General features: G+C 37.5%; 1 protein-coding gene across 1 annotated transcript in view; it reads left to right on the top strand.

The window, feature by feature from the left end:
- Nucleotides 1-23863, top strand: part of Klf12 (Kruppel like factor 12) — a 214169-nt gene that overhangs the window by 103718 nt on the left and 86588 nt on the right. Inside the window, exon 4 of the mRNA XM_048341248.1 lies at nucleotides 12887-13022. Within this exon, the coding sequence (XP_048197205.1) occupies nucleotides 12887-13022 (136 nt within the window). The remainder of the gene's footprint in view (nucleotides 1-12886; nucleotides 13023-23863) is intronic.

Consider the following 23863-nt stretch of genomic DNA (forward strand, 5'->3'; position numbering starts at 1 on the left):
GCATTGAAATAGAAACGGCAATCAAAGATCTCCCATCCAAGCCCAGGTCCAGACGGATTCACAGCAGAACTCTACAAGGCCTTCAAAACAGAACTCACACCAATATTTCTCAAACTCTTCAATGAAACTGAAGGAGAAAGTTCACTACCAAACACATTCTATGAAGCCAGTATAACCCTCATCCCAAAACCAGGCAGGGACTCATCACGGAAAGAGAAGTATAGACCGATTTCCCTGATGAACATTGATGCAAAATTGCTCAACAAAATTCTGGCCAATCAACTTCAACAGGTCATCAAAAAAATCATACACCACGATCAAACTGGATTCATCCCAGGGATGCAAAGTTGGTTCAATATGCCAGTCAATTAATGTAACCCACCACATCAACCAGAGCAAGGTAAAGAATCACATGGTTATATCCCTAGATGTGGAAAAGGCATTTGATAAAGTCCAAAACCCATTTATGCTAAAAGCCCTGGAAAAACTGGGATTCCAGGGAACATTCCTGAATATAATAAAGGCAGTCTATGACAAACCAACAGCAAGCATAATTCTAAACGGTGAAAAGCTAAAGCCATTCATTCCCTTTAAAATCAGAACCAAGACAGGGATGTCTGCTCTCTTCTTTCCTCTTCAACATAGTACTAGAATTCCTAGCCAGAGCAGTTAGGCAAGAAGAAAACATAAAGGGGATCCAAATAGAAAAAGATCAAGTCAGACTCTCTCTCTTTGCAGACAACATGATCCTGTATCTAAAGAACCCCGTAGACTCTACTCACAAGTTACTTGAGCTGAACCAAAACTTTGGCAAAATAGCAGGATATAAAATAAACCCTCAAAAATCAACGTTCTTTCTATATGCCAATGACTCAAAGACAGAGGCTGAAATCAGGAAAGCAACTCCACTTGCAATAGCCTCCAAAACATAAAATACCTAGGAATAACCTTAACCAAAGAAGTGAAAGACCTCTATGATGAGAACTTTAAAAACATGAAAAATGAAATTAAGGCAGAATTAAGGAAATGGAAAGACCTCCAATGCTCCTGGATTGGGAGGATTAATATAGTTAAAATGGAAATATTTCCAAAGGCAGCCTACAAATTCAATGCAATACCCATTAATATCCCAACACCATTTTTTAATGAAATAGAGGAAGCAATCCAGAAATTCATATGGAACAAAGACCCAGAATAGCAAAAACAATTCTAAGCAGAAAAAACAGTGCTGGAGGAATTACAATACCAAACGTCAAGCTGTATTATAAAGCTACAGTAATAAAAAAAACAGCTTGGTATTGGCACCGGAACAGGCCTGAAGACCAATGGAACAGAACTGAAGACCCAGAAATGAACTTGCAGAACTATGCCTACTTAATCTTTGATAAAGGAGCTAAAAAAATAGGATGGAAGAAAGATAGCCTCTTTAACAAATGGTGCTGGCAAAACTGATTCAACACCTGCAACAAACTAAAACTAGATCCTTATATATCACCCTGCACCAAAATCAATTCCAAATGGATCAAAGACCTTGAAATAAAAATAGATATCCTGAAAACACTACAAGAAGGAGTAGGAGAAACACTTGGGCTCCTTGGCACAGGATGAAACTTCCTTAAAGGCCCAGAAATGCTACAAATCAAAGACAATTTTTTGAAAGCGATGATATCTTACTTTTTTAGCCTTTTGTCTTATTAAATAATTCACTACTCCCAGAAACAGGAGGGGCTTATTCAGAAATTTGTGTAAATCTAGTGCAAAGCCAAGAGAGCCATGGTAGTCAAACAACATCGGAGAGACCTGCTTTCTCTTAGTTTCTGTTCTATGATGTATTTATTTATTAGGATGCAAGTGTGGAGTCACATGTGTAGCTGTTGCAAAAGTTTGGTGGAAAGGTTTCTTTATGTATGCCTATCAATCAAATAAGAAAATTTTCATAAAGGATTTTTAATATGATACAATCAATTTGGGGTGATCACAGGGGGGCATTGTGTCATAGCTTAGTGGTGAGACACTTGTCTAGCATGTTCTTGGCCCTGAGTTTGATCCTTAGCATCATGGAGAAGAAAAATATCATTCTTGGTAGAAATAGAAACAGAAGCACTTATCTTCAAGACCATGGGCAGAGAGAGTTTAAGCCAGTGGCTAGAGGTTGAGATAAAGAGATATACTCAAATAGAAGTTCAAGGTTCAACAGCATGTCAGTTCACAAAATCAAGGGTTTTGATGGCTTTCAGCCATATCTGCAAGAATGGCATGGGTCTACTTTATTTCTAAAGAGAAGTCAGGACTTATCTTCTAATAGAACAGATGTAGTCAATTTTAATATAGTTTGAGAAGAAAGGACTTGAATCAATGGAAGGACACAGTAGTATTGATTCTCAGTGTAACAATGCCAATTCTTGACCTTTTTGTTTTTAGGTTTATGCATATATTGTGGTGTTAGTGGTAAAATCCAATATCTAGGCAAATGCTCTACAAATGAGGTACATCCTAAGTCTCCCTTTAAAAGAAACTTTCCCTGGTATAACTCACACATTCCATGGCTGTACATAGCAGAACCTATATAGAAACAAAAATACATTCAAGGCAGATCTTCTGTTCCTTCTTAGTTATTAATTGTATCTAAACCACTGTACGCTAGGGCCATGATCAGTCATATAATAAAAATATTAATAATAATGATATGATGATTACTATAGATCTTAATCTGCATCTTAAAGGATTGACTTTTCTCCAGTCCCCAAGTCAGAAAGCACTGGAAGAGCAAGAAGACCAACTCTATGTGATAAGAAAAGTGATAAAAGCAGCATGATGCATGAAAATGAGTTTGGTCATCTCATTTCTTCCCATATATGCTCACCACAAAATCACTTTATTATTAAGTGTTATAAATCTGTTCTGCCTGAAGTGGATTCAGTTTTGAGGAAATCACGTGGAGCTGCTTAGCTTGGGCTTGAGCAGTTCTCATGAGCTGACAGTGTGGGAAGCCTTGGGAAGTCCCGAGCTGTGGGACCTCGCGATCCTCTGAAGCCAGGGAACTAGGGAGAGCACGAGCATGGTGGAAAGATCTACTCATTCATCCAATTTTTATGAACTTTAAAGAAAAATCACAAAAGCCATTTGTTCTTTAAAACAAACTTTCACGAAGCACAAGATGAATCTCTATTCATTTTGGTTTTTTACATGAGATTGTAGTTTAAGCCAGGAGCCAATAGCTCATGCCTGTAATCCTAGCTACTCAGAAGGCTACTCTGAGGATCATGGTTCAAAGCCAAACCTATCAGGAACGTCCATAAAAACTTTTATTTTCTATTAACCACCAAAAAGCCAAAAGTGGAGCTGTGGCTCATTTGGTAGAGTGCCATCCTTGAGCAAAATTGCTAAGGGACAGAACTCAGGCCAACAAGTTGAAGCCTCAGGATCGGCAACAAAAAATAAAATTAAAATAAAATTGTAGTTTCCGTTATGGTGCTTCAGAAAAAAATGAAGTCTTCTGCAGTTGAGATCATCACAACAAATATTAATACTAAATTGTATTTCAATGAAGTTACTCATTCATTACAGTGACTAAAGCACTAATTTCAGTGAAAAACAGAAGGATATGGAGGAATTTGTAAAAGATTCTCTCAAAGGAAAGGCAAACTTGCTCAATATAATTTTGCTGGAAAATGAATAAAAACAATGAACATTTTTATTTCTCTGTCAGCCCATGGTTATTGAAACTAAAAAAGTATATAAAACTCTGAAAGTTTCCAGAGTAATAGAGATTTAATGAATGTGACTTTTCTTCCCCACATGTTACCATTAAAATGTGAGTCAGAATATAATTTTCTCAATAAAATGAGAATTAGACACTCATATCATAGACTCTCTGGTCAAGTGGCAACCACTGGGATCATTTTAAGTAGAATTCTGCATATCTTACCACTATCCTCATCATCAACTAGTACATTTACAAGTGTACAAAGGAGCACAATTGAGATGGCCTCAAGTGTGTACTTGACAATTCACAAAGGGAAGTAAAGATTATCTAAATAGAAAGCATGGAGTGTTACTTTAAAGAAGAGATTGCATTTAGTCAGAAAGTGAAAGGAAGGTTCATGAGAAAGATATTCCATAGGAATTAGTTGAATTATGTGCAGAAGGAAAAGGAATAACATGATAGAAAACTACATTAACCAGCCATAGAGATTAGACTGGTAAGATTTATGAACGAAGATGAGGTAGAGAAGTATTGTGGAGGACTTTTGAACCTTATTGATTAAATAGTGGGGAGTATTAAAGGCAGTAAGGGAGATGTTTTAGGAATGTCTTAGATTCACACAGCTGCCTACACAGAATTGAGATAAAGGAATGATATAAAGGTATATATGTAGCAGAGTGTTGAATAACTGTGACATGAAGCCAAGAGCATTTAGTAGCTGATTTAAATGAGTATTTGGGGAAACAAATAAAATGAGTGAGAGTCTGGAACCTGGGAGATGAAGTGCATGACAAAAGTATCAACTATCACACAGACTTGTATGTAAGATGATTTCCAACACTCGGGTGGAGATTTCATCAGTAAGATGGATGTAGGAAGTATGATTCTGGAGCTTAGGGGTGAGGTTAGAGCTGGGACCATTGATCTGGTCCGCATTTCCACTGCTCTAGTAATTGAAATTGGAGAAGTTGGAATGCCTATATTTCTAGCTACTCAAGAGGCTGAGATCTGAACATTGAAGTTTGAAGCCAGCCTGGATAAGAAAGTCCATGGCTCTTCAGTTAATCACAAAAAAGCCAAAACGGGAGGAGTGGCTCCAGTAGTAGAGCATTGGCCTTAAGTGAAAAACCTAAGGGACAGAACTGAGGCCCAGATTTCATACCTCACATACACATGCATGTACGAACGCTGGAAAACGGGTACTTTTCAGAGTTCAGTGTGCTTTGAGTTAGGCTTTATTTACTTAAAGATGTTTCTCTCATCTTAGGTCTTGATGTACTAGAAACATAAGCCATGTATTTAAACAACTGATGATATTTTAAAACCAAATGAAATCAGAATATCAATTATGCAAATATCTGATGAAGGGCCTGCTTCATTGCCCTTCATGTGATAAAGTCCTGAGTTTAATTTACTACACTGTTCAACTAGCAGGCAATAGTAACTGAAGAGGAAAAAGCTAGTGTGTTTTTTTTTACAGACTATTAATGTCACTGGTGATTCCCATGTGTCTCTCTCCAGCTGGATCCCAGGGCACTTAGATAGCCCACGGCATCTTTACCAGATGATAAAACTCAGCTCTTGTCATTTATCTGCTCAGGACTGTCCATTGACTTCCCTTCTCACTGCTTTGAGCAAAAGTCAAATTCAGTTCTGGGTCTGCCCCTCTCCCTCCCGGTACTCTTCCTTCTCTCTTTGTTGGTTCTGCTTGTGGCCTTGAGTATCTTCTGAGACATACATATGTTTACTCATCTGAGAGGCTTTGGGTCAGTGATATCTAGGAATACCCCTCATGTCCACATCAGAACATCTGCCCACATCTGCAGGCCTGGCTCATCTCATTTCTTCAGGGTTCTGCCCCCACGGCATCATTCACAGGAGGCCATTTTAGGCCACCCTCACTGGCGTAGTCCACCTGTCTCTCAAAAAACCCTGTGCCCCTACTCTGGCATTTATATTATCTGCTACAGTATCTGTTGTCCTTTATTAATTTACTGTTATAACCTGTGTGAAGGAAGGAGTTTTAATCTAATTAAATCACTGCCTCTTGCCAATGCCTAGAAGAGGGTTTTGTATCTTGTAAGTGTCTAATAACTCTCTCTTGACTGAAAGTACAAAGGAAACTTCAGATCAAGCAAAAACTTCTGTAAGCTGGGCGCTGGTGGCTCACACATGTAATCCTTACTACTTAGGAGGCTGAGATCTGAAGTTCATTGTTCAAAGCCAGCCCAGGCAGAAAAGTCTGTGAGACTCTCATCTCCAATCAACTACTAAAAATCCAGAAGTGGAGCTGTGGGTCCCATGATAGAGTGTTAGCCTTGAGCACAAAAGCCAAATGAGAGCACAAGGCCCATAGGACTCAATACCAACAAAAGGGAAGGAGGGAAAGGAAGGATGAGACCTTTGATATATTATCTAGCATGTGTTCTATCCCTGTCAGGCATTTCAGTTGAGTAAAATCTGTTGAAATGAAAACTGACTGACTAGATTAGTCCAGAAGATGGTGAAGAACTTAGAAACAGTGAAATACCAGAAGATGGCTGAAAAATGACATGTGCTATGTGCTCCTTTGTTCCTCACAATAGCTGTAGCAGAGGAGGAGGCAGGATTTGAGGTACAAAACTCAACTGATGGTCAGGTGGATACAAATGACGAGATGGGAGTCACCCTACGTTCTCTAAAGGCAGAGCTGTGATTTTTTTTTTTAATCCTAGTGGGGTTCAGCGACTCCTCTTTGGAACAAATTTTCATAACACATATTGGAGAAGGATTCTTCCAGTACCTTCTAGATAATGTCAGTGTTCTCCCTAGCCCCCTCTCCTTGCTTGTTGTTTCTCCTCAAATATTCATTGTCCTTCCTCTTTCTTGTTTCTTTCTAGTAGAAAGACTCAGCTCTTCTGGAGCCAAGTTTTCTGTTATTAGAGCATGTTTCAGCTTTGGCAGGGGAAACAACTAGGGCATTTGTTGATTGCAGAGAGTCTGCCAGTGGCTGGAAAGAGGAGAGCCAGCCCAATACCATGTAGCTATGCTCAACTGCCTTGTACCCTTCTATCGGTGGGTGCTGCTCCCCAACCCTGATAGGCACACAGGAAGGAATTTTGTGCCTCTTTTTTTTTTCTTCAAATTTTTATTATCAAACTGGTGTACAGAGAGGTTACAGTTTCATACGTTAGGCATTGGATACATTTCTTGTACTGTTTGTTACCTTGTCCCTCATACCCCCCCTCCTCCCCCTTTCCCTTTCCCCCCCTGAGGTGTTCAGTTCACTTACACCAAACAGTTTTGCAAGTATTGCTTTTATAGTTGTCTTTTTTTACCCTGTGTCTCTCAATTTTGGTATTCCCTTTCAATTTCCTACTTCCAATACCAGTATACACGGTTTCCAATATACTCAGATAAGATTACAGAGATAGTGTAGGTACAACCACAGGAAGGTGATACAAGAACATCATCAATAATAGAAGCTACAGATACACATGGGACATTGAACGTAGTTACAACTGTGATATAACAATTGTCTCCATAACATGGAGTTCATTTCATTTAACATCATCTCATGTGTTCATAAGGGTATAGCTATTGGGCCTTGTGATGCTCTGCTATGACTTGCCTAAACCTGTACTAATTATTCCCAATAAGGGAGACCATAGAGTCCATGTTTCTTTGGGTCTGGCTCACTTCACTTAGTATAATTTTTTCCAAGTCCTTCCATTTCCTTACAAATGGGACAATGTCATTCTTTCTGATAGAGGCATAAAATTCCATTGTGTATATGTACCACATTTTCCTGATCCATTCGTCTACTGAGGGGCATCTCGGTTGGTTCCAGCTTCTCGCTATGACAAATCGTGCTGCGATGAACATTGTTGTGCTGGTGGCATTACTGTGCCTCTTTTTGAGATCTTTCTTCATTCCTTCCGTTTTTTTTCCTTCTTTCTTCTTTCACCCTCTCTCTTTCCTCCCTCCCTCCCCCTTTCTCTTTCTTCTTTCTTTCTCCTCCCTCCTTCCCTCCCTCTCTCCCTCCCTCTTTCCCTCCCTCATTCCCTCCCTCTCTTTCTTCTTTCCCTCCCTCTCCTCTCCCTTCCTCCTTTCCTTCCATTCTCCCTCCCTTCCTCCCCTTCTCCCTCTCCTTCTGTCCATCTTCCTCTCTCCTTCCCCTTTCTTCCTTCCCTTCCCCCTCTCTTTTTCCCCTCCTCTTTTCTCCCCACCTCTTCTCCCATCTCCTTCCCTTTTCTCATGTGTGTAGTATAGTGCTGGGGATCAAACTCAGTCTTATTTAAGCATTCGTTCATTTAGTAGGGTTTGAACTCAAGGCCTTGCATTTGTTCAGCTGATATACTACTTGAGTCCAGCCCTCATTTGCACCGATTATTTTTAGAGTTGGCTCTTGCGCAGCACCTGGGCCTATGTCTGGACTTTGATACACTTACTTTAGGATTCTCATTATCACTGGGGAACAGGTGCAAGGCACCATGGCAAGCTTGCACCCATGTTATTGGAGTCTCCAGACTTCCTTGTCTAGATGAGCCTAGAGCTTCATTCCTCCCTATGTCAGTCTTACAAGTAGATCAGGTTATAGTCACAAGCTACTAAGGCTGTGGTGAGCAGCGTTAAGACTTTCCCTGGTGTCTTTTATATGTGGGTGTTGTCCCACTATCACATGGGCAGGGGGAGCAGTTTGGATGTGCTGAGTGGATTGCAGAGAGTCAAAGTTGGCTAGGGAGCTTCCGGTGACCACATATCTCTGATGATTGGCCCTGTCACCTGTGTGCTTGAGAGGAGATATGGCAAAGCTTTGTTCCTCTGAGCAGTAATACTATCCTGATGGCCCCTTGTGTCAGAAATCCCTCTCCAGTGTCAAAACATCTGTCTATACATTGTGAATATCGTAACTAAAAGGTAGATTATGGTAGAATTTAATGTGTAGCTATTCTTTTATTTCTATACTAATATCCTACTTAAGCTTCAGTCCCGGTAGGAGGCTGTTACGTGAGGGGAGACTAGATAAGAGTCGGGTGACTGTAGGTGAAGTATTAGTTTGCTCAAATCATTTCTAAGAAATTTGTGGGAGAATCTGGAAGATTGTGTGCACATTGACTGTGTACTGCTCTCTTAAGAAATTACCCCAAAATGAGTAGATGAATTTAGCAGCTATTTTGTTTGCTTGCAGTGCCATGGGTGAAAAATTGTATGTGGTTATCCAGGCAGTCATCTGGTGGCTGGAATGTGGCCTGCCAGTTTGAAATGGGTCACACACATGGCTTCCAGCTGGGATTGGATGTCCGTTGTATAATAAGTCTCTTATAGCCCCTCCCAGGCTTTTTACATGGTTAGTAATTTCTAAAGCCAGCCATTGAAAGGAGAAAGCCTATGGGCAATGATTGCTTAAACCTTTGATCATTTTATTAATAGTCCATTGGCCACATCAAGACATAGAGTCAAACAAGCCTCATTCTAGTGAGAAGTGGCCACACAAAAACATGGATACAAGGACTAGTGCTATATTACTTCCTTTCAAAAGACAACCATAGGTAGGTACTTGACCATCAGTCAGTTCAACTGCAGACATTGGGATTCTGCAGAGATCTTCTTAGAAATTTTATCATATGGAGTGAAATCATACAGTGTTGCAGAACACCTGAACTCTATGAAGCTGAGTTTCTCCAAAAATGCCTTCTCTTTCTTAGTTTTTCCTTCATTTTAGAGAAATTCAACCTCAAAGGTAAAATCTTCCCAGATGCTTATAGATCAGTTCTCTTACTTAGGGACACACACACACACACACACACACACACACACACACACACACACAGATTTCCCAAGTACCTTTTATATTGTGTCTCTATGAGCACCCAGGAAAATTAATCGTTCCTAAAGGGCTCCATTGTATAGAGGTTAACTAGGGTAGATATCTGTATCCACATTTAATAAAAATAGATTGGAATTATGCAAGTATGTAGATAAGCTAATCATCTGACCTAATCAGCAATGCAAATTTTTATAAAAATCTTTTCTAATTACTTCCTAGGCTTGGCTGAAAGTATGGGTAAAATGAATTTCCCAGCATGGTAGCAGATGTATTTCATAATATTTATTGAAAATATTGGAAAGATATCCTCAATTATCATGCTCCTAAAAAGTACATCAAAAAGATACATTATTTAGCATACTCTATACTTTCATTTAGCTATAAACATAACATAATTTAGATAATCCTGCAAAAGCCCTCAAATGAGGCAAGTCATTTGGAATGGTTCATACACTTAGAATTGAACTTTTGGAACCATATTGCTTCTTGGTTAGGTGCCTGTATTTTCCCTGAATTTTGTTATTTACATTTGCAAGCTCCAGTTGTCTAGGACAACATTAAACCACTAGAGTAGTCTCTTTAATTATTCACTAATTTGATACCTACTTAAAGGTGTCCTAAAGTTTCATCAACTTAAATATTACATGTTGACACTTACAGGCACATGTCACAACACAATATGAGATTTGGAAGCCTAGATAGATCTTATATTCTTTTTCTTGGCTGGCTTTGATTTGTTATAAATGGCTGTTAAATAATTCTAGAAAAAAATTTTCTAGGAAGAAACTCTTATGAATTCCTGGCTGAGAAGCCTGTATCTTCCCTGGATTTGGTACGGGTTATTTATTTCACCTTCGGTTCTAGGATTTGCTCAGCATCTTTCTAGTACAGTCATTCATTACCTAACAATGTTTCAGTCAAGAACAGGCCACTCTTACAATGTTGGTTCCACAAGTTCTGCCATGTAGATAGATAGCATTTGTAGCCATCTTAGTTTGTATAAGCACAATCTATGATTATAAAAAGTATAAAATCATCTAACAACACATTTTCCAGAATTTATCTATGTCCTTAATTGACAACACAACTGCAGATTCCTTTTAATCTAAGTTTTATTACACCAATTTCTATTGCCTACAAGCAAAACAGCTCTTAAGTGATGTAATACCTTCTGGGCCATTAGACTGGCTGAATTGAGAGGTGTCTTCTCTAGAGATAGAAGGGAAAATCAATCAACTATCGTTTAGAAATAGAAAACCCTACAAACACTTAGAAGCTCTTACTGTAAGTTACTTCATCATTGCTAGTATTTGGGAAGGTAAACACTGTATTTGACAAAGTTATAAATATAGAATCCACAGAACAGTAAAATTCTTATTAGAGAACAAGGCCAGAAAACATGGATGATCAACAAGATGTTGACTCAATTTCTTTGTTAGTGATATTGAAGCTAGTACATAGTTATGTAACTACATAATAAGACATCATATCTTTATATGCCCAAACTCTTCTATCATTAGGTCAGATTTTCCGCATGGGTACCATTGTAATTTTTTAAATGGTCAATTCTTTGTTGTGAGACTGACCTGAGTCTTACAGAATTAACCACTTTTCCAGAACATGACAATAGTGCTCACCTTCTGCCAAGTTTTAACAATCAAAAAGTATCTCCAGCCAGGCACTGGGGGCGCTTGACTGTAATTCTTGCTACTCAAGACGCTGAGATCTGAGGATTGCAGTTCAAAGCCATACTGGGCAAGAAAGTCCATGAGACTTTGTCTTCAATAAACTACTCAGAAAAAGTTAAAAATGGTGCTGTGGCTCAAGTGGTAGAGTGCTAGACTTGAACACAAAGAGATCCAGGGACAGCACCCAGACCCTGAGTTCAAGTCTCAGGACTGGAAAAAAAAAATTATCTCCATATGCTGTCAGAATCTTCTAGGGAGCAAATTTGTCTTTTGTTGGAAATAACTACTTGATATTATTGTAATTAATTCAGCCAACATTTTCTAACCACTTTTATAGAATAAAATACATTTTCTTCAATTGTAAGTATTTACAGGCAGAATGAGTACCAAATACATGACTACCACATACTAACTTCAATAAATGCATTTCCTTGCTAACCAGCTTATTTTGTAGATAGATAGATAGATAGGTAGATAGATAGATAGATGAAAGTCTGTAGTTTACCTAGCCATATTTTGTTGTGTATAACCATAATCTACCTATTGGTAGATAAAAAAAAACTGTTGGAGGATTTCCATTTGGTCCTAGCTAATGTTTTGTAACAATAACAACAAAATTGATTTCTCTTTCTCACAAATGTACCTAAATGGCGTGATTTTAAATGCATTTGTACCCCAAAGTCATTGTAACCATGTTCAAAGTATTTTGATTTTCTTTGTAAATAGTGAGAGTTTAGAAAGTTTACATATAGGTACCTTTGAGGAACAGGAATCTAGAATGAATCTGAGTGGGTTGAAGCCATATATTTTAACAATGTAGCTGCGTAGCTACTTAGTTCATTTCATTGAGCAGAGTTGCTTATTTTGTGCCAGAGACAAGGATATGGAAATTCTTCTCAGTGGTTGCCAAAGCTGTTCATTGAGAAAAGGAGGCAGAAAGAGATGCAATTGGAAGAAAATCTGTGTTCACATATTACACGTTGTCAGTAAAGTTTCCTTGAATGTTTATGATGGTTTTGGCTCATGAGGCTGGACACAAAGTTCTTACCTTTGTAACTTCACTGTTGTAAGAAAATCCTACCTGGAAATGCCTTTCTTTGAAAAAATGAAATGAGGATGGAGATGAAGAGCCCTTTCTAGCATACTTAAACAGAATGTAAAACACTGTCACCTCAGCCTTTGCTTGTGCACTCTGATCTCCATGCTCAAGTGAGAATCACAAGAGGCAGTTCACTGAAGTATGAAAAATACCTAGGCCATTTCAACCTTGTTCTTCTTTAAACTCATCAGGAGAGCATTATACAAATAAACCTCTTCTACTTTACTCTCTCTGTCATCCAAAGAAAGTGTTTAATCAAAAGGAATATGGCCAGGGTCTGCTAACAGAAGCCAACAGGGTATACCAGGCAGCTATCCATGGCTGCATAATCAGCTTTTGACCCCTCTCCTCCCCAGCAAGTGATAATATTGTAGATTTTATAGATTCTGTTCTGAATTATATCTGCAACTCTTGGGAATGCTCAGTACACAGCATAAATAATATTCACTAATTCTGGACTAATGACTACAGAATTTTTTTTTGCTTGATAGGCTTAGAAGAGATAATGATCCATGCTTGATGTTGGTCCAGGACAAGGTTAACACACTAATTTTAATTTCTTATATATGCCTTTTTTCCCTCAGCACAAATGGAGCCCCGAGGCCTATCTCCCAGACAAAGTAAAAGTGACAGTGACGATGATGACCTGCCAAATGTGACCTTAGATAGCGTTAATGAAACTGGATCTACGGCCCTTTCCATAGCCAGAGCAGTACAAGAGTAAGTATCACATTCTCAGGATGAAATAAGAATTGCCAAGGTGATCAATGGATAATGGGAACTGCCGCAGCTCCAGTTCCCACACCTGTCATTCTGGCTTTCAATGGGCGTGCGACTGGGCTTTCCATTCAGCCTCTGTTCTTTAGGGAAGCGGATAAGGGTGAAGAATGGGGCATCTTACAGAACAGAAATTCTGTTCTGTTTAATATAAAGCCTCTATACAACTCTCCTAAAACTTCTTCATCTTTCATAATTCTAAAAATGAGTGTTTTTTAATGTCACTAATTGGTTGTCATTATTATTATTCATATACAAAATCAAGGAAATTAAAGTCTGTCAACTATCCTCATCTTGGTAGGCAATTACAGAGTAGCATTTTGGTGCTTCAAATTTGAAATATAATCTAGTAATCCTTCGAAATATGAATTGTATATATATGCATATATATAATCTTTTAAAAAAATTTTATTGTCAAGGTGATGTATGCTACAAATAAGAACAATGATGATAAACCACTAGTTTCCATAATTTGGAGTCCACTTCACTTAGCAACATCATATGTGATCATATGTACATAGCTATTGAGCTACTTTGATCATCTGCTAGGATTATCCTAGACATATATTAGTTATTACCAATGAGGGAAAACATAGAGTCTATGTATCTTTGGGTCTGGCTCACTTCACTTAGTATGATTTTTTTTCCAAGTCTTTCGATGTCTTTACAAATAGGGCGATATCATTCTTCCTGATAGAATTCCATTGTGTACATATACCACAATTTCTTGATCCATTCATCTACTGAGGGGCATCTGGGTTGGTTGCATATTTTAACTATGGTAAGTAGTTCTACAATGAATATGGTTGTGCTGGTAGCTTTAGTATGGGCTTGTTTGTGATCCTTTTGATAAATTCCCAAAAGTGGAATTGCTGGGTCATAAGGGACCTCTATGTTTAGCCTCTTGAGAAACCTCCATAATGCTTTCCAGAGTGGTTGAACAAATTTACACTCCCATCAAAAGTGTAGTAGGGTTCCCTTTTGGCCACATCATCGCTAGCACCTGTTGTTATTAGTTTTATTGATAATGGACATTCTTCCTCTGGTGAGGTGGAATCTAAATGTTGTTTGGGGTTGCATTTCTTTTATGGCCAAAGATATTGAACATTTCTACATGTGCCTCTTGGCCATTCTCATTTCCTCCTCAGAGAAGTCTCTCTTTAAGCCTTTAGCCCACTTACTAATGGGGCTGTTATTTCTTTAAGAATTTGGGGGGGAATTTAAATTTTTGAGTTCTAAATATATTTTAGATATGAAGCCCTTGTCAGTTGTATGGCCAGTGAAGATTTTTTTCCCAACCTGTGACCTTTCTGTTTACCTTGCTAGCTATGTCTTTTGCCGTGCAGAAGCTCTGCAATTTGATGCAGTCCCATTTGCCCAACTTTTCTTTGATTTTGTGTGTGTGTGTGTGTGTGTGTTTCTGGGTCTTTTTAAAGAAAGTTTGACTTGTGCTAAAGAGTCCTAGTGTTTCTCCTATTCTTTCCTGCAATGTTTTTAGGATATCTGCTTTTACCTTGAGGTCTTTGATCCATTTGGAATTGATTGTGGTGCAGGGTGATATATAAGGATCTAACTTTAGTTTTCTACACATGTTTAGCCAATTCTGCCAGCACTATTTGTTGAAGAGGCTGTCCTTCTTCCATCCTTTTTTTTTCGTTCCTTCATCAAGGATTAGGTGGCCATAGATCTGCGGGTTCATTTCGGGTCTTTAGTTCTATTCAAGTGGTCCTCAGGCCTGTTCTTGTACCAACACCAAGCTTTTTATTTTTTTGTTTTTTACTATAGCTTTTTAATAGAGTATGATGTTTGGTATTGATATTCCTCCAGCACTGTTCTTCCTACTGATGATTTTTTTTTTCTATTTGCGGTCTTTTATTCTTCCATATGAATTTTTGGATTATTTCCTCTATTTCATTAAAGCATGGTGTTGGGATATTTATGGGTATGGCATTGGATTTGTAGATAGCCTCTGGCAGTATTGCTATTTTCACAGTATTAATCCTCCCAATCCAGGAACATGGGAGTGTTTCTATTTCCTTAGTTCTGCTTTAATTTCCTTTTGCAGGTTTTAAAAGTTCTCATCATAGAGTTCATTTACTTCTTTGGTTAAGGTTATTCCTAGTTTTTTTTTCTTTTGTGGCTGTTGAAAAAGGAGTTGCTTTCCTGATTTCAGCCATGCTCTTCATTTTGTTCGCCTACAGAAAAGCCATTGATTTTTGAGGATTAATTTTAAATCAGCTCAGGTAACTTTGGTGTAGAGTCTGTAGGGTTCTTTAAATACAGGTTGTGTCAACAAAAGAGAGTTTTACTTCATCTTTCCCTATTTGGGTCCTCTTTATATTTGCCTCTTGCTTTATTGCTGTGGCCAGGAATTCTAGTACTATATTGAAGAGGAGTAGAGAGAGCAGACATCCTTTTCTAACATCCTGAATTTAAAGGAAATGGCTTTAACTTTTTGCCATTAAGTATAGGCTAGCTTTAGGTTTTTCATACACAGCCTTTATTATATTCAGGAATATTCCATGGATTCCTAGTTTCTCCAGAGCTTTTGTCACAAATGGGTATTGTATCTTTGTCTGTATCAATGGAAATGACTATGTGGATCTTGCTCTTGCTCCTATTGATGTGATAAATTACATTAATTGGCTTGCATATATTAAAGCAGCTTTGCATCCCTGGAATGAATCCTATTTGATCATAGTGTATAATTTTTTGATGACTTGTTGAAGTTGATTGGCCAGAATTTTGTTGAGAGGTTTTGCAATGATGTTCATCAAAGAAATGGGTCTATAGAGTCCCTGTCTGGTTTTGGGATGAGGATTTTTCTGCCTTCATAGAATGAGTTTGTTGGTGAACTTTCACTTTCAATTTCATTGGGGAGTTTGAGAAGTATTGATGTGAATTCTGCTTTGAAAGCCTTGAAGAATTAAGTTGTGAATCTGTCCGGACCTGGGCTTTTCTTAGGTGGAAGATGTCTTATTGCTGTTTCTATTTCATTACTTGATATGGGTCTATTTAGTTGGTTCAAATCTTCTTGGTTTAGTTTAGGCATATCAATAATTGGTAGAAATTTGTCCATTTCTTCCAGATTCTCAAATTTGTTAGCATAAAATTTTGAGAAATATTCCCTTATAAGATTTTGAATCTTGGTTGTTTCTCTGGTGATGTTTCCATTCTCATCTCTGATTTTGTTTATTTGGGTGAGCTCTCTTCATTTTTTGGTAAGATTTGCTAAAGGTCTGTCAATTTTGTTAGTTTTTCCAAGAACCAAATCTTTGTTTGGTTGATTCTTTCTCTGTTGTTTTTTTTTTTTTTACTCTAATTCACTTAATTCTGATTTAATTGTAATTATTTGTTTTCGTCCCTTGGGATTGTCTTGGGGTTTGGTTTGTTGCTCCTTATCAAGGAGCTTCAGGTACATCATTAAATTGATGGATTAAGGTTTTTTGATGTAGGCACTCAGAGCTCTAAGTTTCCCTTTGATCACTGCCTTTGCTGTGACCCAGAAGAGCTTGTATTTTGTGTGTTCATTTTGATTAAATACCACTAGTGGTTCAACAACATATTGTTCAGTCTCCATGAGTTACAGAATTTTCGATTGTGCCTCTTTGTGTTGAGCTCTAATTTTATTCCATTGTCGTCTAAAAGAATTCAAGGAATAATTTCTATATTTCTAAATTGCTTTATGCCATAAAATATAGTCTGTTTTGGAGAATGATCCTTGTGCTACTGAGAAGAGTATGTATTCTGGTGTTGCAGGGTAGAATATTCTGTAGATGTCAGTTAAGTCTAGTTGATCTATGCAATTGCTTAGTGAGGTTTCTCTGTTGAGTCTTTGCCATGTTGATCTATCCAGAGGCAATAGTGGTGTGTTAAAGTCTCTAGCAATCAATGTGTTTGGATCTATGTGTATTTTTAGAGTCAGTAGTGTTTGTTTGTTGAAGTTGGGTGCTAGAATTACAGATGTGAGCCACTAATCCTTACTTTTTTTTTTTTTGCTCAAGGCTAGCACTCTGCCACTTGAGCCACAGCGCCACTTCTGGCCATTTTCTGTATATGTGGTGCTGGGGAATCGAACCCAGGGCCTCATGTATATGAGGCAGGCACTCTTGCCACTAGGCCATATCCCCAGCCCCTAATCCTTACTTTTTAATACAAACAGAACAATTATTAAATTAAAGTATAAATGAAAAGTATCTGAACAAAGACCAAAGGGATTACTGTCTTACCAAGGTCAATCAGAAAGAATTGGGATTTAGATGCAATAATTTTATTAAGTGAGGTATAGGAAGGTGGAAGATACTTAGCGCAGGAGAAGAAACTAGAATGTCGTGCCCTCCTGTCCAGGATTAATCCGTCCATAACTGAATACATGTTTCTGTCTAAATAACTCTCTGAGCTACCATAATAACCCTCAGAGGGGGAAAAACGTAATTCTAAGTTAGTAGCATTTGTAACTTTCACTTTGGCTGGCATCCATAGTATGTACATCTGTTAAAATGACTTTCTTCTTAAATGGCTTATTACCTCCCATGTAAGCTAGTTAAAACAATTCAGTGGCTTCCTTCTCTCGGTTTTATTATGTGCCTGATGTGAAGCATCCCTCATGATGGAAAACAGCACATAGGTTCCTAGAAATGAATAAACTTAGCCTTAGCACATTTTTTTCCACTAAATGCTTTGTGGAAAGACAGATATGGTGGCAGGTTGAGATGCTTTTATTGCTCCAGGACTTCCCACGTAGCTAGTTTAAGCAGCATGGTCTGTACTTGGAACAGTGAATTTAGTGATCCAGGAAAGTCAAAAGTCTTAGCTGTTTTGTTTTGTTTTTTTTAATCTTTCTTATTCTAAACTTGTTGAGTAGTTCTTACCCCTTGTGCTTTTACTTAATCCCCTCATGACCATTGTGTTAATGTCTTTTAAATTACAGCGGACCACAGTGGTAGAGGGAATGAAGTAAGGGAAACAGAAAACATTTCTAAGAGCCTGCTTTTGGCAGTTTATATGAAACCCATAGTTTCCATTTAATTTACCTCATGATACTATTTTTATCTGACAGATAACAAAACAGAAGATAAGAGAGGTTTATTCTATCCTTAAGAGGTCCTACAGCAAGTAAATTATAGATCTCCTACTCGTATCCAAGTTTTTCTAACTGTAAATCTGCAATCTTTCATTAGGGACTACCTATACTCCATTTTTACATTATAGCTTTAAAATCTCTGTAACATAACTATCTTCATTTAGCCTGCTTTTGTGAGCTTTTTGAACTCCAGTGCAACTTATGTGATACAGTTTTACTTATATTATTTTCTTGAAACATACGTATTTTCTTTTAAGTATACAACTTATATGATAGAATTTCGCTTTATTATTTTCTTTTTTCTTTATCTTTAAGCAGATATACAAGGGAGTTTTAATTCAATAAGCCAGTATGTAAATGCACTGCATCTTGATCAATGTCATTCCTTTGTGATAAAGTTTTAGACATTCAAATCTTCAAACTCATTGTTGCTCTAAGTACAATCTGGTCAAATACATTCTCAGCAATATTAATAACTTCAGTAATCACAATGTTATATTTAAATAAGAGTCAGTAAATGCAAAATATGAGAATGCATTTAGATAAACTAAATGGTTACTGTATATAATATTTTGTAAAAGCTGTTGCTGAGGGGGAAAGTGTGATTTCAGATATGCTTTAGTATAGTTTATGTACTAACATTCCTAAGCTTGGAAAGTGAACATTGTTTATAGAGTTTCTTTCTACCTGGCTCTTAAAGGAACAATTTTGAGAGGGTATTTGCATCTTATTTGTTCTTTTTGACTGAAAGATTTTATCATGTTTAGGTTCTGTCTCTTTGCTGACTATACTACCTTGATAGCACTCTGAAAATAAAGAGTTCATGAATTTTTCTTTCTATTTTCTAAGCATTCAATTATTTCAGATTCTCTTCTTAGACACGTCGCAGACTTTTGGCATACTCATAAGAAGCCAAATGTTTATTTGATAAGCCTAACAAGTTTAAGATTCTTGCAAATCTTTACTTCAAGTCTTACTAAGAAATACCTTGAGTGAGAACTTTAGGCCGAAGGCTAGCTTATTCCCAGTAACTAAATGTCTTGACTGCTGTGGTCCTACTGACAGGTAAATCAGCAAGGCTGTCACTCTTACCAGGCAAGATAAGTGCTATGAGATTGTTCTTTCTTTGAAGGAAGGCAGAGCAAAGCTCTAATTTACTGTGAATGATTTTTTGACACCATCTAAAGTATATGGTTAGCCATCAGCAACCCAACAGTCTTCTAGAACTGATAAAGTTGAATACGAATGACTTAATAACTCAGTCTCTACATCCTTAAGAGCAGTTGAAGAGCATCTGCCTATACTTAGTCATTTCCATCCACTTTGGTGGGATGAAGGCAGTCTCTTTGTAAGTAGGGAAGGTATGGTGAAGTTGAGTACTTGAACTGATTCAGGAAATACTGGACCCTGTCAGATATTCCTTCAGCAAATCTTTTGTTCATTCATTTTAAACATGGACTATGTGCTGGAGATACAAAGTGAATGACTCAGCTCCTGACCACACAGAGCTCACTTCCAGTGCATTCAGTGAGTTGAAACCCAGGGGGAGGAGAAGCAGGAGGCACTGCTATGAAAGAACAGAAGTACATACACATCACATTGGAACAGATACAACGGTTGACAGAGATTAAGGGTATTGTACATTTGTAAGGATTTGCACAGAAGTGACCAAGGAAGAACAGAAGAGGGAACTGGTAGGAGTGGTAGTTAAGGACTTTGATCCGGATAAATTTATTCTATAGACAATGGGGAGCCAACAATGCCCATGAAAAAGAAATAACATGATCAACTTTTTGCTTTATGAGATCAGGCTCAAGAAGGGTGTGATTTGCAGAGCATGCTATCTGAATATGAACAGTGCAGCCTAGATATACACAACCTCTGCATTTGAACACAGGAGCTTGTAGTACTAACCTTATGTATATATGACAGATGGATTTCTGATATATTGAGCTACTAGGACTTGGAATATGGTGTCCAATCTTTGGCTATGTTGTACAATCTTCTGGTATGTAGTTGAATTTGGTGAGCATCTTTTATTGAGAACTGTTAACATCTACACTCATCAAAGAGATTGTTCGATAATTCTCTTTTTTTGTGTGCTACTTGTACCCTGTCTGGTTGTTGAATGGGTGTGATACTGACTTTGTAAATTAATTCAGTGTTGATTTTTCCCTTTTTATTTTAGGGGAAAAATTGAGGAGTATTAATCTTATTCTTTTAAGGTCTTGTAGGATTCAGCAGTGAGTCTGGGTGTCAGATCCTAAAATTTTCTTAGTTGGGAGACTCTTTACTGCTTCAGTTCATTGCTTAGTATAGATCTATTTAAATGGTTTCTGTCCTTTTGGTTCAGTAGCTCAAGTGCATCTAGAAATGCCTCCATTTCTTCTAGCTTTCATACTTTATTTGAATATAGATTTTCAAAATATTTTCGAGTTAGCTCCTAAAGTTCATGTGTATATGTTATTGTAGCCCCATTTTTGTTTCTGTTTTATTTCTTTGAGTTATTCCTCTCCTTCTAGTCAGATTGACTAAGGATTTGCTCATGATATTTATCTTTTCAAAGAACCACTTTCTATTTCATTGATTTTTTTCTTCAGTTCTTCTGCCCTAATCAATGATTACTTCTTTTTGCCTGCTAGCTTGAGTTTTACCCATTTCTTGTTTTTCCAGAAGAGTAAAATATATCAATAAGCAATTTAATTGTGCTCTCTGTTTTCTGGGTTTTTTTGTTTGTTTGTTTTTGTTTTTCTGTCATTTGTTGGGTTTGAAATCAGGGCCTGGGTGCCATTCCTGAGCTCTTTTGCTCAAGGCTAGCACTCTACCACCTTGAGCAACAGACTCCCTTCCGGTGTTCCAGTGGTTAATTGGAGAGTCTCATGGATTTTCCTGCCCAGCTGGCTCCGAGCGGTATTCTCAGATCTCAGCTTCCTGAGTATGTAGGATTACAGATGGGAGCTACCAGCTCCCGGCCTTTTTGTATTTTTATGTAATACTCTTAACTCTAAACTCTGTTCTTAAAAATGCTTTTGCTGTGTCCTGTAGGTTTGATAAATTACGTTCTCATTTTCATTAGAGTTCTTGGAACTGCCATGATCTGTTTATGTCCTAGAATATTGTCTGTTTTACACAAAGTCCCATGGTGTACTGAGAAGAATGTGTATTGTGCAGCTGCTAGATGACACACTCTGAAGATGGTTTCAGAAGTATGAAGAATATATTTCCATTTGGTCATTTGATGTCATTTAGTTTTGAGTTTGTTTGTTTGGTCTGGGTGATTTATCTATTGTTGAGAATAGAGTATTTAAGCCTTGAACTGTCATTGGGTTGGTATCTTCATGTGATTTTTAAGTCTAGCACAATTGATGTACTACAGCATTTGGTACATAAATGTTAAGAATTGTTATGTCCTCTTGTTGGATTGTTCCCTTTATTAACACTATATAACCCCCTTTGTCTCTTCTAATTTTCATTTGAAATCCAAAAGCCTGCCTGCTTTGGGGGGTCCATTTACTTGGAGGATCTCTTTCGTAAGCCAGTGTATGTTTCTGTTTTTTGTAGACCAGATGGTCAGGTCTTATCTTTTAATCCAATTTAGCACTTTGTCTTTTGATTGGATAAATGAGGCTATTGCCAGTGAGTACTAAAATAGAAAAGTATGTAGTAAACCCTGCTATTTTTATTTTAGTGTTAGATTCTTTCTTTCCCCTCCTTTACTTAAGTACTCTTCTGGTGGGATTTACTTTCTCCAGTATCTACATGTTTATGTTGAACTTGATGTTGATATTCTGTGAACAGTTGGCATATATCTGTGAACAGCATTTTTATACTCTATACATAATAGTAAATGATGAGCTTGACATGTCTTCCCTCATAAATTATTTTTCAGCTTCCTTATACTTTTGGAAACTGTTAAGTTTTATTTTGTTTTGTTTTTGGCCAGTCATGAGGGCTTGGAACTCCGGGCCTGAACACTGTCCCTGGCTTCATTTTGCTTAAGGCTAGCACTCTACCACTTGAGCCACAGCACCACTTCTGGCCTTTTCTGTTTATGTGGTGCTGAGGAATCTAGCCCAGGGCTTCATGCATGCTAGGCAAGCACTCTACTGCTGAGCCACATTCTCAGCCCCCTGGAAACTGTTACTTTAAGTGGGTGACTTAGTTATTGTTGGGTTTTTTGAGGGGAGGGGCTTGTTTTTGTTTTTGTGCCAGTCCTGTGACTTGAACTCAGGGAACGAGTAATCTCTGTCCCTGAGATTTTTTTGCTCAAGGCTCAGCTCTACTGGCATTTTTGGTAGCTAGTTGGAGATAAAAATCTCACAGACTTTCCTGCCCAGGCTGCCTTTAAATTGTGATCCTAAGACTTCGGGCTCCTAAGTAGCTAGGATTATAGGTATAAGCCACCAGTGCCTAGTGATTTTAAATTTTTCCGAAATGTTATATACCTCATTGTAATATGAATTCACTACTTTTTTTTTGTATTGGGGTTTATTGGTAATCAACTTAAAAGAAGAAATCAACGTTTTTACAAAGTTTTTGTTTTTAGTTTATAATCTTTAAAACATTGTTTGTATGTGTGTGTTCCAGTCCTGGGGCTTGAACTGAAGGCCTGGGTGCTGTCCCTGAGTTTCTTTTAATTAAAGGCTAGTGCTCTACCACTTGAGCCACATCTCCACTTGTGACTTTTTGGTAGTTTATTGAAGGTAAGAGTCTCATGGACTAGAACTGCGATCTTCAGGCCTCAGCCTTGTGAGTAGGATTCCTGATGTGAGTCACTAGTTCCAACTTTTTTTAACTTAAAAAAAATTATCATTAAGTACTTGTACAAAGGGTTTCAATTTAACATGCCAGTTTATGAGTACAGCGCATCTTGATTAGTGTATTTCATATGTGTTGGGTTCCAGATTCTAACAATTGATGAGCCTCTTCTATTTGGTAATGGCTATGTGTTTCTGCTATTTAAAAATTATGTTCATAATTTAGTTTATTGGTAATAATCTCTTAAGAGTTCATAATTTAATATATGATTGGTATTTCATGTGGTGATACAGTATAATCCAGAGTGGTTCTGAATATTAATTTCATGTCATTTATTTCACTTCTCCATATGCAGGCTTCATGTAGTTCTATTCTTGCCATATGTTCTACCTGTAATCACATTGCAAATTTATTTATACTATATATATATATCTAATTGTGCGTATATTTATTTGCATGTGCTTATTTTTAATCTGTGTAGCTTGTTAGTGTAGGTAGTTGTTTCTCATACATTTTTAATGTGTGTTGATATAAATACTCAGTGACAATGTTGAAATATTAATAAGTTTCATTACAGGTTCCCAGAGCCCTTCATCATTATTTCATTTATTACTATAATGAGTGAAAGTACACATGATGAAAACCAAACAATAATTTATTTGGAATTGATACAGTTCACCAGGACACAGTCTCTTCTGTTTCTACTCCAATGCTTCTTACTGCTTGCTCTTCCTGAGTTATACCCATTGAATGATACATTTCCCTTACTTGACATTTCTTTCTCATATTCTTTTCTTATTGGATACATTTACTTATATCCTCAATATGAGGAATACATTTTCATGGAGAGCTTTGTGCTCTATGAAAATATCTGATGTAGATAGGAAAAGGTAACTTGGAGAAGAGTGACTCTTATCATGTTGATATTCTAGTTGATCATCCC

This window comes from Perognathus longimembris, chromosome 3 (assembly GCF_023159225.1).
Source record: "Perognathus longimembris pacificus isolate PPM17 chromosome 3, ASM2315922v1, whole genome shotgun sequence".
NCBI lineage: Eukaryota > Metazoa > Chordata > Mammalia > Rodentia > Heteromyidae > Perognathus > Perognathus longimembris.